Source organism: Equus asinus, chromosome 10, assembly GCF_041296235.1.
Source record: "Equus asinus isolate D_3611 breed Donkey chromosome 10, EquAss-T2T_v2, whole genome shotgun sequence".
Lineage (NCBI taxonomy): Eukaryota > Metazoa > Chordata > Mammalia > Perissodactyla > Equidae > Equus > Equus asinus.
Window position 1 is genome coordinate 83,866,884 of NC_091799.1, and position 14,707 is coordinate 83,881,590.

At 38.3% G+C, this 14,707-nt stretch overlaps 1 protein-coding gene across 2 annotated transcripts in view; it reads right to left on the reverse strand.

Moving 5' to 3' along the window:
* Positions 1–3,828: 3,828 nt before the first annotated feature.
* CDH6 (cadherin 6) overlaps positions 3,829–14,707 on the reverse strand; it is a 124,765-nt gene continuing 113,886 nt past the window's right edge. The window contains exon 12 of one of the 2 annotated variants that reach the window (XM_014866309.3): positions 3,829–10,064. In XM_014866309.3, the coding sequence (XP_014721795.1) occupies positions 9,574–10,064 (491 nt within the window). In that variant the 3' untranslated portion in view covers positions 3,829–9,573. The remainder of the gene's footprint in view (positions 10,065–14,707) is intronic. The other variant, XM_044779462.2, reaches the window with a different exon arrangement.

The window sequence follows — 14,707 nt, forward strand, 5'->3', positions numbered from 1 at the left end:
CAAAGAGTGTGGACCCTACATGACTAAAGTTGAGTTTCTGTTGCTCATAGGAATCAGGGTTCAAAACAGAAATGAAGTTCAGTTGTAGAAAAGTGTAGAAAATACGTTTAGTTTGTAAATTGAGATCTGTACCTACTGCTCTGCCACACACATACCACCTAACTGGGCAGTTGGGTTTTCTGGGCATATCACAGACACCACATTATTGGGGTGGGTCCCTGGATTCAGTGGGTGCTCAGGGCTAGAATAGTCTCCCTTATTCCTCCACAGCTCCTCCTTCAGTCATGGAGTCTGAATCGCCTAAGGAGTGACAGGAAGTCATCATTCCCTTCCTTTTCCTTCTCTTATAGGGCTTTGCTGCTCTGCAGAGGGCTTACCACAATTTGATGTTTGAAATATCAGTATTGTCAAGATTATTATCATTATATAAACAATTAGAGCTTTTGCAGTGTTGTGTGGAATTTTATATTTCTTGGGAATGTTTATCTTTGGGAACACTGTTCCAATTTTATAATCGGAATCAGCTGGGTAATTGGAGTTAATAGGCAGAATTTTGCTTTCAGCCTCTTGTTTTCTTCCCAGAGCATTTGGACTGATGTTACGGAGAGGAATGTCTTTGAGGCTGCAGTCATCAGCAGAATCCAACCTCATCTGAATTTGCACAAAGGAAAAAGAATCCTTTTCTTCTCCCAATAAATATTTCTCTCAAATTGATGAGATTGGACTGTGCATACAAAGGGGAAAACGTGGGGTTCAGTGGCAGAATTGCAGAGCCTGAGTTACAAGAAGTGAGTTTAATACTAATTCTTGTGATGAGACCTAAGGACAAATGACCCCACTTTGTTTGTTGGTGAAATGGGAATGATACACGCTCTTGTATGGGGCTTCTGTGACAGTTATATCAAATCATATGCATGATAGTTATTTCTAAAGTGCTGCATAAAAGTAAGATATTATTATCAGGCAGCTAAGCAAAGTTAAAAGCTTTAATAAAACTTATCCTTTACTGACTATAAGGAGACATTTTCTTACCAATGTGCAAACAAGACATATTTGCCATTAAAAGTTAAGTTTTTGAGACTAAATGGCTCAGGAAGCAATAAAGATGATCTAATATGTCAAGGGAGACAGTTTAAAAAAGGAACAAGTATATTATAGACAGAAGTAGGAGACAATCTATTTCTTTTAAAGAGCCATATCTATTCATGGCATATTTGGAAAAGTATTGAATTCAGGAATATGAGACCCAGCAAAGTGATCAAAAGAATCAGGATGTCATTCAGCACAAAATGTCTAGTCAAGCAAACTAAGATTAACAATGGAAGATTAAATCATGGCAGTCCTCGTGGGAAGGGCACGTGTAGGGCAGGGGGTGTCTGTCTTTTTACCCTTGTATCACTATCTCCTGGATCCGTGCCTGGCCCATCGTATGTTCTCAAATGATTTTTGCAGAATGAATCAATAGGTTCAGGAGTATTACCGAGGAGAGATGCATCAACCAACCTGCAATTAACATCTGAACTTTTCAAACAAATTTATCCATGCTTGTTGCTCCATATTTGTGAAATAAAGATGTGAGCTAATTATAATGGCAGACTGAGCCATTTAGCTTCCTTAATTATTCCAAATTTTTGAAAATCTCAGGACCAAAATGCTCTTCCCAAATGTTAGTGGTGAGTGGACAATAAAAGTTAGATTGAAAGAAAATGAATCTTTCAATGGAGAGCTTAATCTCTTAAATTGGGTTGGCAAATAGGTCAACATTATCCTATTGCTCGTGGCTGCTGGGGCATACCTGTTAGGGATTCTCAGGCGACATCTAGAAGATCCATGAGTCAATTAATTAGAAATATCTACCCTGGGCCTTGGAGTCAGGGATGGAAGACAAACACCTCTTAAAGGGGGTTTCAACTTGAAGGTTGAATTTGTAAATGACTTCCTACTTTCTCTTCTGATAACACCCAAATGATTATTATGGGATATGGCTTTTTATGGTGACTGAAACTGGGGGGAATTGGGAGAGATGTTGCAAGACTGACAGAGCCTGAACCTATATGTGGCAGATACATATAAATGTTCTCACCAGATACACATGTGCTTGTCTGTCTACATCTCCCAGCCTCTGTCCAGTTGGTTTGGGGCCACATGACTGAGTCTTGGCCAATGAGATGTGAGCAGAAGTGGTGTAAGCCATGTCTAGGCCCTGCCTCTTAGAAACATCTCAAATGATCATCCAGTAAATTCTCTTCCTCTGCCACGTTAAACCTTGGAGTCAGGGTGCTCTGGATGACATAGCTACAAGAGGGACAAAAGTCCACCAGCACCCTGAACTTCATGAGTGAGACATAAACTTTATGGAGATTTAGTCTATTGCAGCAGCTAGAGTGAATTACGCTAATGCATACCAGTAATTATTATAGGAAGTGGTTTGTTATGGTGATGGGAAAGGGCTTAGCCTATCTAAGTGTTTGCAGGAATCTGCTTGCTGAACTGGGTCCTTGAGACAGCACATTGCACTTCCTGCTTATGTTATCATTAAGTCCGGGAAGTTTCCTAGATTCTGCAGACTCTGCTTGCCCTGGGGTGGTGAGGAACTGGGACTGGGGTGGGATGGCTGAGGAGGGGCTTGTTCTAGTGCACCATGCATACTATTGCACAATGTATATATCCTTCAAAAAAGTGTATTTCTAATAGCATCATTCCTTTCCATGAGTTTCTGTTCCTGACCGAGTTATCTTTAAACCAAGTGGCAAAATCAAAAGTGAAAACAAAACAACAAAAATCAGGGGCTCCAGCATTGGTGATCCCTCGTGTCCTGGTGCCATGTGACTTTCCCAAGCCTTATCTCCTTCAGGCAACCTCAGCTGAGATCCATAGCATTGCTCAAGTATCCCTCTCTTCTCACTCTTTCCCATGCTATTCTTTTAAATTTATTTCCCTTTATCTCCCTTTATCTCAATTCTACTAATTGTTAAACCTCCCACATACACCTGCACCAGAGCAGAAACAGTTTCTCCTTCCTATAGCACTTTCATCTGTACCTCTCTGAAGACATCTTCGTGCTACCTTTTGGTGGGTACTATAGTTATGAGGTTATGGCAGCCCTTCCTCCTGGGCCATGAGCTTCTGGAGAGGAGGGAAAATATATCTATCTGGCTTCCTATTGAATATTCCATTGCACACAGTGGAGTGCCTACTATATATTAAACAAATGAATGAATGAATGAAAAATCTCCTTTGCAAAGCTATGAATTCTCCCAGTTAAAAAATTATGAAATGGCCTCTGTAGAAACAAGAGGCAGCTTAAAAAAAAGCATATAAAATATTACAGCTCTGAATATGCTAAAAACATTTTATTTACTCATAGTATCAGAATACTGGAAGGATTTTATTCTTATTTCCCTTTGGTCTGGCTCTTGCTATTTCTTTTTCTTTTTTAAATCAAGATCCATAGACAATTGTTTTTGTGGGAGTGAAATAAAGGATAGAGATTTGGGATGGGCAAAAATAAAGAACTGTCCTTTTTTATCTAAAGCAATTACCATGAGGATAAACAGCTTTCTTCTTAATACTGCAATTCCATAAATAACACTAGAATTCTTGGCATCCCAGCAGTAAGAAGTTTGCAGGGCAGTGCCAACGATATATACTGCTGGCTAGGAGAAACTATTGTTTACAAGCGAATCATCATAAAACAAGTTGGCTTTTGTTAGCTATCTGAGAGGTTAAAATAGCAGATTGGGAAAGATAAAGTGTGTATCAACATGTACATTTTTTAAATCTCTGATTACAAACAATAGTTTGAGAGAATTGAAAAAAAACAAGTTAGAAAAAAACCAGTTTATTAAGTAATATCATATAAATAACTTGTTACAAAAATTGATTTGCAAAAGGCATATTTACTCTTTGTGAGAAATCACTTCTTAAATTGCATTCTTTTCGAATTTATACGTCTACGAAAACAAAGGAAAATAAAAGAAGCCATTTCAAGGAGTGTGTGTTTGCCATTTGACTACAACAAAAGGCCCGGCCACACTGAGCTAAAATGTAATTGTCTCAACCCCGTTCTTCTAATACAGAAAATTTTCTCATGTAAACTGTGAAGTTATGAAAATCTCCCTAACTACAAATGTGGATGAAAGCTGAGCAGTGACTGTTTCCATCAGGTGTTCTCGCTCCCAAAGACACGAGTGATACAGAACTGAATGCTCCAGGCCAGTAAATCTTCAAGGGTGGCATCAGTTTCAATTTATACTTGGGAGTGTTTTTAATTAAAAACAATCAATACCAAAAAGCTTTTATTTTCTGGGTTTAAAATCACAAATCACAGTAGGGGAACGCCAAATTGCCTTAGCTTGGTACTACTGAAGACGTACATAGCATTTATTATAAGGCCTATTCTTATGCAGTGTACTTTCAAAGCAATGAGAATAATCACAAACAAAACAGTACAACGCTTTCGAAGTGTTCCTATGTGTCTTCTGAGCAGATCAGTGTTACGTCTGCCACACAACATTCCCCCTGAATGCCTAGTTATTCTATGCATCTGATTCCTTAATAAACACTAATAGATCATAGAAAACTAAAAGCTTATAGAAGGTGCCTCTAGACATATTTACATAAATAGCAGAGTCTTGTAAGAAAGACCAAGATCTCATTAGAGTGGAATGCTTTTTGCACAATGCTGGGTCCATGCCTCATTTGTCAAATTAACCCCATTTGAGGAGAAATTTGAGTTTGTGGTCCATGGGTTCTTCAAAAAAAAATGGAATTAAGTAACTTGTAAAAGCTCTTTTGAAATTAATCTAATAAGCCAGTGGCTCTTCAGCTAAGTGCCTCGGTCCTGTCTGAAATACAGTGGGTAATAGCTTTGTTTCCATCTGACCTCCTTTCGGCACTTTCATCTGCTGCCTCTGCTGGGCTAACGTTCCCCCCGAATTAAAAAATGAAAATGCATCATAAATAAGGTATTACAAAATGGGGAGGAGATTAAAGATTGTCTCAGCAATGCTTAAATTAAACTGACGATGCAGAGACCATAAACTTCTGACTTTAAAAATGAGCTATTTCTTTATTAACTTTTAACAAGTGTGTGAGTCAATGTATTTCCTTTCTTGGAGGGTATTGCTTTGAACATTAAATATGGTCGGGGTCTGCTATTTTTTAGTAGAGAATTATCCCTTTAGAAAATTATTCCATAAAGATGCCAAAGACAGATTAAAAATGCTGCAACTGTAATAGTCACTGAACTTTTAAGGAGACCATACTGAAATTCTGTATTCTCTGGAAAACAGAGCTGCTTGTCAGACCTTAGGAAATAGTTCATCTTCCTGAAGATCCACACTCTAAGTCTTAATCTTTCCACTCTTATGATCTGATGAAGAAGGCTGGGTTGTATTGTTAACGTAAACACAGCAGCCTGTTTGGATTTTTAATCCCTGCTCACAATTCAAAAAGATTTCATCTAGATAAAAACATAAAAAATAAAATTAAACTAAAATGATCCTTTTCAGAGGATGCCTTTCCAAATAGTGGGGATCGTGACTTTTCAGAGCATTCTTCCAAAGAAATTACACCACTTAAACCTAATAACTAGGATATAATAATTTATTTGGTGATTTTGTTCCTGAGGAAAATGAATTTAGCTGTACCTCGTTTAAATATTCAGTTTGTGCCCAAGAATCAGCTCTGTTGTTTCCTTTCAACTGCATACTATTTTTGTCCTCAAGTATATAGAATTGAGGAAGGCCCAGTGCATAGTTTATACATTATTATCTCCAATGAAATAAACATCTCAAGGCAAAGCATTTGATGTAAGGTATTATTTAGCAAATCAGGACATCTAAAATTTATCTACTTAAAAATGAAAGTAAGGGCTAGACTGGTGGCGTACTGGTTAAGTTTGTGCGCTCCACTTCAGTGGCCTGGGGTTCGTAGGTTCAGATCCCAGACACAGACCTACACACCACTCATCAAGCCAAGCTATAGTGGTGTCCCACACACAAAGTAGAGGAAGATTAGCACAGATGTTAGCTCAGGGACAATCTTCCTCATCAAAAAAAAAAAAAAAGAAAGAAAGTAATGGAAACTTTCTAAAGTTAGTTTGGATCCATAAAATTTAGATGCTTCTAAGATAGAGATTCAACTTTAAGAACTTTTTGTACAACATTTTGGGACCTGAAAATGAACACTAAACCAAAAACATTTTTACCAAGTTAAAGTTGAATCACCAGGTTTTGTTCCATCTGAAAATGGAGTCAATTTGTATTCGAACCTCCCTTTTTCCATGTAAACCATAAAGCCAAGAAAGTTCTGTAAAAATCATATGTTTACTGTGCCCAGATCCCCTCTCTTATGGTTCTATGGAGCCATCTTTGCTTCTCTCCCATTTGATTTTTCTTTTATTTGGGGACAAATGTTTTCTAGGTCTTTCAGCAGAAAGTGGTCATGAAGTGCAGGGGCTTTAAATTTATGCACAATGGTTTAATGTCTTTAAAATTTCAGCATATTCTAGGGAACATCTTAATGGTTTGAAGAAACTCTCCCCTTTGAATGGAGGGAAAAAAAAATGTCAGAAAGGCCTCACAGTCCTTGAAGCAACCTACAAAAGCAATCTGCTTATGTTTAATAAATTGTAGCTTCTCAGTGATTACAGAAAATATTAAAATTTTATCTCTTTCCCCTTTCCTTCCATCTTTCTCATCACCAGCATCTAATATCAGGACAGAGACAATGTGAAAACTGAGCTGAAAACTAATTTTTTTCTCCAGTAATCATTCATGTTGACCTGAGTCCTGACCTGATACTTTGGTGGGAAGGAAGTGAGACCTGCCTAGAATGATGGAACTGTGGCTCTTATTGTATCCATGACATCAAAGAGTCTTCATTATAGGAAAATACTACCCCACCTTGATACTTACAGGACCCTCATGCTAAATATTCAGTTCCAGCCTCAAAGTATCGAGTTTCTTAGAGATTCACTTGATCATCAGGTTTTGTGGTAGGAGATTAGACAGTTATTTCAGTATTTAGTCATATCATTTTGTTCTTGTATACCATATCATCGTCAGGGAGGGATAAAATATCCTGCCAATTACATCTCAAATATTCCACGACAGAACTACTTACTTTCAGTTCTGAGGAAAGAGTAAACTTTACTCTTAAACATTGGAAGTCGCTAGTGTCAACCCTCCGACGTTCAAGTTAACGCCAAAAGTTCAAAAGAAGACTTTTGATGATATGTTTCTTTTTACAGGACTTTCTTTCTTGATTCAATTTGTTACATGACATGATACATAAGGATAGAGAGCTCTTTAATTTTACAATAAGTCATGTAATTAAGGTGTTGTTCTATTGCTATAAATAACTAGTTCTTATTAATTAACTTTACTAAGCTATCTTTTTTCAACACTTACCTGTGTCTATGATATACATTGATTCATTACAGTGAAGCCCTCTTGTAGTATTTTGTTTGCATTCCTCTGTATGTGTATATATGTCCGTGTGTGTATGAAGAACTAACAAAAGAAAACCCTGAAAGCAAGAAATAGCCCAAGCATGACATACTTGTTAGTATACAGGGAAGTCTATTAGAAAATAGGAAACCATTCAGGAAGCACAAGGATAATACGATTGTAAAAATTTTTCACTCTACTTGGGTAACCCAAAATACTACATTTCTCTTATTTTAAAGGTGCCGTCTTTCTTCCTGGGTAATATGCCTACTTAAAACGGAACCAAACAACAATGTGTTTCCAAAAAGAAAATATGTGCTGATATGACATTATCCCCCAATGGAAATTACGCTAAGATTATCTGTAGAAAATTAACATTAATTGAAAATAAATCCCTAAGACTAATAATTGAAGTCAGCATATTCTTGAGTACATATTATATATATACAGAGCCTGTTTTTTTCCTAAAGGTTTCAAAACAAGGATGTTTTCATTACAGTACTTTGGAAATTTCTGATGACTGCACGATGTAGGATTCTAATGATAAAAGTCATTAGAACAGCCGTATGAAATAAATGATTTGAACCTGCCAAAAGGATTAGTTCAGTTCAGTTGGGTCTTCTGGATAATAACTGTGATGCTAATTGCATAATTAGAGAAATAATAGATTGGATGGATTGTACAGTACTTTTCTGTCATAGTTTGAGACCATTACTTTATCATTAGCTCAAAGACAAGGCTGGCAGGGTTGCCATGGAAACTAAGTTAAAAACAATCAAAAAATATTAATGCTTTTGAAAGTCAACTATCATTTTAATTACAATCTTAAACACTCTTGTTGAAGGGAATCCGAGTTTTTCCCTTTGTAAGCATCTTCCAAATATGTTATATGTAGGTTTTCACCATGATCTCAATGTTCATCTATATCTATCACATTATATAAATAGATAGATGTTTCTGGACGTGAAGGACAGGGTATCAGGTTCAAGTGTGGCTGGCTCTTACCTCCCCATTAAACTCCGAGAGCAGGATTCGAGTTTTATTTAATCTACCTTTACTAATGCAACTTAACTGTGTAAGAAGTATCTTAAGAATATGAATTATTGTACTTCACACTGCTACATTCAAGTATATTAGAATAATACTGAGGACAACTACAGACAAGGAGTTAAAATTTATCTCAGAAAAGTTCCTTCAAGAACTTTTAAACAATTAGACTTATTTGTAATTAGCCTACTGATGGTTGAAACAATTTCAAGTAATCTGTGATATATTTGGTGGCCCAAAGTTTAAAGTATGTTAAATATTTATTTTGTTAACATTGTTAGCTATTTTCCCTTTTCCTTTATATGGTGGGACGGCAAACTTCTGCATGTCTAATATATAACAAATTAGAAGTTAGCGGCAAAGAATGAGGTCTTACTAAGTTTTTTGTTTTTTGGTGGTTGTTTTTGAATGCTACCATTTAATTTGCTTTTATTCCTAAAGAGGAATGAGAATCTTAAAACATTGGTGGATCTGATGTTTTGAATAGCCAATGGTGTCAGAAAAAGTTCTTGAAGAACACACAGGATGCGTAGATGTTTTAAATTCTTTGTGATGGAAACACACACCCATATATAGTTCATTATCTCCTTGTGGGCTGATACACCAGGAACGACTGTGAAGTTGTTCCTCATTTCTCTTACTAAAACTCTATCTTTAATCATTAAAGCACAATCCCTCATCCCATTAGCATGTGATGTGTACAGGCGGAGCAGTCAGCCGACCTGAGTCAACGGAGTGTAGTAAAAAGACCAGGCCAGTTGAATTGAGCGTGTTCGGAACTTGCCCTAAGAGAACAAGGGAAAATGTTACTCTCTGTCCTCTCCTCCAGCTTGGGGCCTGTTGGGCTGACTGACATGGTTAACTGATGCACTAAAAAATAAACATTTGCCTCTTGGAAGCTCATAAAAGTGTACTAGAAAAAAGTCTCTAACATTAGATCCCCACGGACTGCAGCCATTGACTTTTGGAACTGGTAGAACAGAGAACCCTCCACGGAGTAGTGGATAAATAGAAAGAAATAGCCACTTCACATGTTTCAGTGTCGTATTGGAAAATGAAAAAAGGCAACATATTAGGAATCTTTGTCACTGTCCACCCCTCCGTACATATCTGCGAGCTTTTTGAAGCGAGGGCCCCAGTCACTAAGGTAATCATAGTCTTGGTCTCCATCTGTGGTCACTGACTCCAGCGAGCTCAGGGAATTGGCCACCGAGCCGGTGCCCTCGTAGGCATAGGTGGCCAAGGAGTCGTAGGGCGGGGCAGTGGGGTCCGTGTCATTCTCCTTTAACCTTTGGTTGATGAAATCTCGGACGTCGGTGTTATCACGAGTGGCTGGAGTCCGTCGGGGTAGAAAAAGGGCTTCGGGCACAATGTCCCTGCGTAATTTGCTGTCCTCTATGGCTTCGGGATTCCTCAGGGTGCCGATATCAAAGGCCTGAGTGTCCTCCTCTCCACCACCTTCGTCGTTGTAACTGACAATGTTGTCTCTGATGTCCTCTTTGGAAATGATCAAAGGTTCTTTTTTCCGCTGCCGCCTCAGAGCTGCAAACAACACCACTGTCACTGGAGGCAGAAACAAAACAGAAAAGGGAAGGAAAAGTTAATTTGCCGCCCAATTAGTGCCAGGAAAGAACACTGTGCTCCAATGCGAAGTTTTAAAAGTTCTCTAGGAAAGTGCAGACTCAACTTTTCTTTCTTGAAGCATCTACTCGCCTCTGTGCATGATCAAACTAGGACCCAAAGAAATGGAGTAAATATTTGAAAGAGGGTTGCAATTTAAGTGGAGGACAAAACACCGTCATATTTTGTCAGTAGTTCCTTTTTGCTTTGAAATGGCAAACTAGTTTTAAGGTAAAGAAAAAAATAAAATAATAATAAAAGAAAGCTCAACCACAGTGAGAGTATTGTGTTGAGTGCAAATTATGCTAAACACCTAAAATGCTCTGAAGCCGCTTATAAGCACAAGGCTGGCACCTTCTAGATGTGTTGAAGGGTTTGCATAACTCCACATCTAAAATAACTTTTGCACTATGCCTTCCTTTTTTTTTTCTGAGAAAAGTGTAAAATTAGTTTAAAACCTAAAGTCGAGATGTGAATATTTGCATACCTTTCCCACATATAAGGACATGTTAGAACAGATAATACGTGGAGAGACCCAGATACAATTCAGAAAAGCCGTTTGGGACTTCAAGACCAGCCCGTTTGAAGGGGGCAGGTTATCATACACATGCCAGATTATTTCTGTTTGAGCTAAACAAAATAAACACATTTAAGTGGGGACTCAAAACTTCCAAAGGTTTATATTCTGTAAATTTGTTGCCCAGAGTGTTCATCCTTTTGGTTTTTCCTCTCAACTCAAATTAGACACAAAGCAAGAATTGTGTTTTAGTAGCTCCTGGTGTTTCTTCACAGCTGGCCGGGGAGAACACAGCTGGCTACCTGTAGAGAGACACGTCTACAAATGGACATATGGGTGGGAAAATAAAACAGCAACAGCTTAGAGAGAAAACAGTTATCCAGGGCAGAAGATGTATTGTCAAACGGGGTTTGTCCAGGGGAGTTTATTACAGGGAGTACCAATAATGTTTTTTTATTCTTTCATCCATACATGGTCCCGTTTTCATGAACCATGAAAATAGAATTATTGCAATAAAAATTACAGAATAATGGCTTTTGGTGGGTGTGTATATCTACCTATATAATAAAGGATATATGTTCACCCGTATGTCTATATGTTAAAGTTTCAGATGTTAATAGTATTAATAAGAATTGGTTGTCTATTTAGAGAGTTCTATATGTCAAGCACTGTGTGAAGTACTTTACATACTGAATCTCATTTAATTACCATGATACCCCTACGAAGTATATACCATCATTAGACCCCCATTTTATGGAGAGGAAATTGAGGCTTAGAAATGTCACAGGTACAAGCAATTGAATTCCAGCTCAGTCAGACTAGAAAGCCCACAGTCTTAACCACCACGCTGTGAAGCATGTTGGGATTATAGACTATTTCTAAAGGAAATACACTTTGTTCATTTTCAAGTGTGTGGCTGTGTAATTGCACACATTCTCTTTTGCTGCCAGAGAGTATCCTGATGCCACATTTGTCCCATTCATTCAGGGTATTTATTTATCGGTTCGTTCAGTAAATATCTAGGTAGTGCCTACTCTGTGCCAGGTACAGTTCTAGGCACTATCAATAAAACTGATCGTGAGTGCTGCCCTAAGAAGGTGGGCAGGAGGGGTGGTGGGGGTGGATGGAGACAGAAAATAAACGATGTGTCTAATAAACAAGGAAATTGTTGGAAGATGATAAGTGCAATGTAAACAAGAAAACTTAGAGCAGAGAAAGGAGCATGAGAGTGCTGCTGTGTACATTTGAGGGGCAATATATTTTTTGGGGAAAGATTGCATCATTGAGGAAGTGACATTTGAGCAAAGACATGAGGAGTTATCCAAGGAGCTGTCTGGCAAAGGGGACAGAGCTAGAAGAAAGGTCCTGGAGTAGGGGTGCGCCTGGAGTGTTTGAGAAACAGCCTGGAGACCCTGTGGCTGGACCAGAGGGATCTGGGGAGAGCAGAGCAGCAGGGTAGGGCCAAGTCATGTAGGGGCAGTGCATGCTTCTGCAGGCCTTCACTTTACCCTGGGGTCTGGGTGGGTGTGAAATTCCAAGGCTTCAGGCAGAGGGATGCTCATAATCTACCTTTAGTGCTGGTTTCCACTGTGACCAATGACATGGATTTGCAGAACAGGAGGGTTGTAAATCAGGATAGCATTTGGGATTAGAGAATAGAACCAAGCTAACTGTCTCTCAAAGAATTAAACTCTGAGGTACCACAGGTTCATTTGGTCATATAAGGCAAGATAGCAGGCATTTATCACTTCCTAATTCTTCCCCAGCTTAAGTTACCTGTATCTTTTATTTTAGTCCTACGCACGCCTGACAGTGCAGTTGTCTGAGAGAGAAAGGGCACATTCAGTAATTCAAAGACATTGATTCACTGCCGAATTCTCATACAGCTACAACTGTCCGTATCTTTTCTTATTAGCCCAAAGCACAACTGAACAGGATTTCCTGACTATTTAACTGCCTAGAAGAGAGATCTTTCTCAAAGCTAACTTTTATAAATGGAAGACGTGAGTTCCAAGTACGTAGAACAAAAACATTCTGAGAAAGTAATATGCTTTCTTCCCAGTAACTGAGCCATTCCCTTTTCTCTACCCTCTTGGGGCCAGAAGACAGAAGTGAGATTTTCGTTGGGGTTGGGGGTGGGGGGGAGTTGGACCAATTTCTGCTCAAATCTCATCATAAAGCTAGAAGGTAGCAAGGCATTTGAGGTCAACAGATCTAGGTTCACTTAAACGATGTGCCCTGTCTGTTTCCTTCTCTTGCGAAAGAGAAGCAATAACAGTGCCCAGTGTTGTTGTCAGGATTGAGTTAATAAATGTGAAAGTTTTGTAAATTCTAAGGCACCATCGAGACACAAAATGTAGTAGTTATTTATATTTTATTTTTGCAAATAAAACACCAGAGGCCACATGATCCACTTTCCTGACTGCTGATTTCTTCCCATATCCATGTGGCTTTCCTTCTCTTACTAGCTCTCAGGTTTGCTTCCACATTCTTCAGTTGCCTTATTTTCAGTTCAGGCTCTCTTTCAGCCTGGAAGTTACCCTGCTTTCTATAAGCTCACAGAGAAAGTAGAGTGCAGTGTGGAAGCACCAAGGCTCAGGGAGAGAAGACCTGGGTTTGGAACTTAGTTCTACCACCTGTTAGCTGTGTGTCTTGGCTACATGACTTCACATCTTGGAAGCCATAGTTAAGACGCAGATAAATATATACCAGATGGTTCTGAGGATTAAATGAGAAAAACATTTGTAAAGCATCTTGCCCAGTGTCTACCCCATGATGTGAGCCTAGTAAAGGTTACATCCAATTTTTCTCCTTTTTTATGAGGTACAGAATTCCGAAGAGACTCCACAAGATGTGGGAAGCACTGAGGCACGTTAGGAGCAATGAGACAGCGAATTCACTGGAGGAAGGAGACGAAATGGGAGGATAAAGGGAGCTAGTTAGAAGGAAAAACTTGGGGGAAGAGAAAATGAGTAGATGATGAGGGAAAGGAAGAGTCATCTCTGTGAGATAAGAGTCAGCTCTCCTTCCACAGGCCACGAGAGTCCATGGAATTCTACCAGAGAACAGCCTGCCAATCCAGCCCTTCTAAAAATAACCTTTTTTTAAATAAAAAAGAATATTCATATCTTTCTTCTCCAAAACAATTTTTTTACAGACTCACACCATTAGAGACACTAATTTTTTTCTTTGCATAGTCAGTTTTTATTTATCCTCATATCTTAAAATACTTTGCCCAAATCTTAGTTGACAAAGAGAATCACAGTTCTGTGGTGGAGTTTCAAGGCTTCTGTTATAATTAGCAAAGTTGATATGGAATGTCAAGTTCCTGAGCAGGGATCCCTAGGCGTTCTTCTCTTGGAGAAATGTAAGTCTTCCTTACTCTTCTCAAAGTCACGATATTGTCATTTTTTTAAAGAGTTTTTTCCTGACTGTGTAATCTAGGTTAACTCTAACTTCTTCCTTTTTTTCCCTCTTGTGTAGGCAAGCTTTAAAAATCTTACTTTTATTTTTGGAAGGACTGCATTAGCTAACATTTGATTTCTTAGTTCACAACATCAAGAGTATGTTGAGCATTTTGAGCTCAACCTGTGTGCCTAGTTAGTTGGTTGGAGGTAAAAATTTCATTTGAATCATTGTTAGACCTTGATTTTTGCTTTTATTACATTCATTTCTTTTAGGTCCCAGATTTATTTCCTTAGTCACAGAAGTTATTTATTATTGAGATGCTGAGAAATAATAGACATTGTGGATGTGGCAGTCAGAGAGCAATGCTAGGAAAGTAGTTATTCAAATGGGTAGATCAAAATAAGTTTGCTGGGTTAAAGAAAATTTCATCATCCTGTATGAGAGAAAAAAAGTCATCACATTCTTCTTCCCACTTTCCCATTGATTTTAAACTTTACCTTTGTAGAAAGGGCCGTCATCCAACTTTCACTCTTTAAAATTTAACAATGTTTGCCAGGTTAAAATATTAAACAACAAATGAAATGAAAAGGGCATGTTTATATTGCCCTCAAATCCCCCCCGATTCATTCCCAGTCTGAGGGACAAGAGATTCATTTGGTGG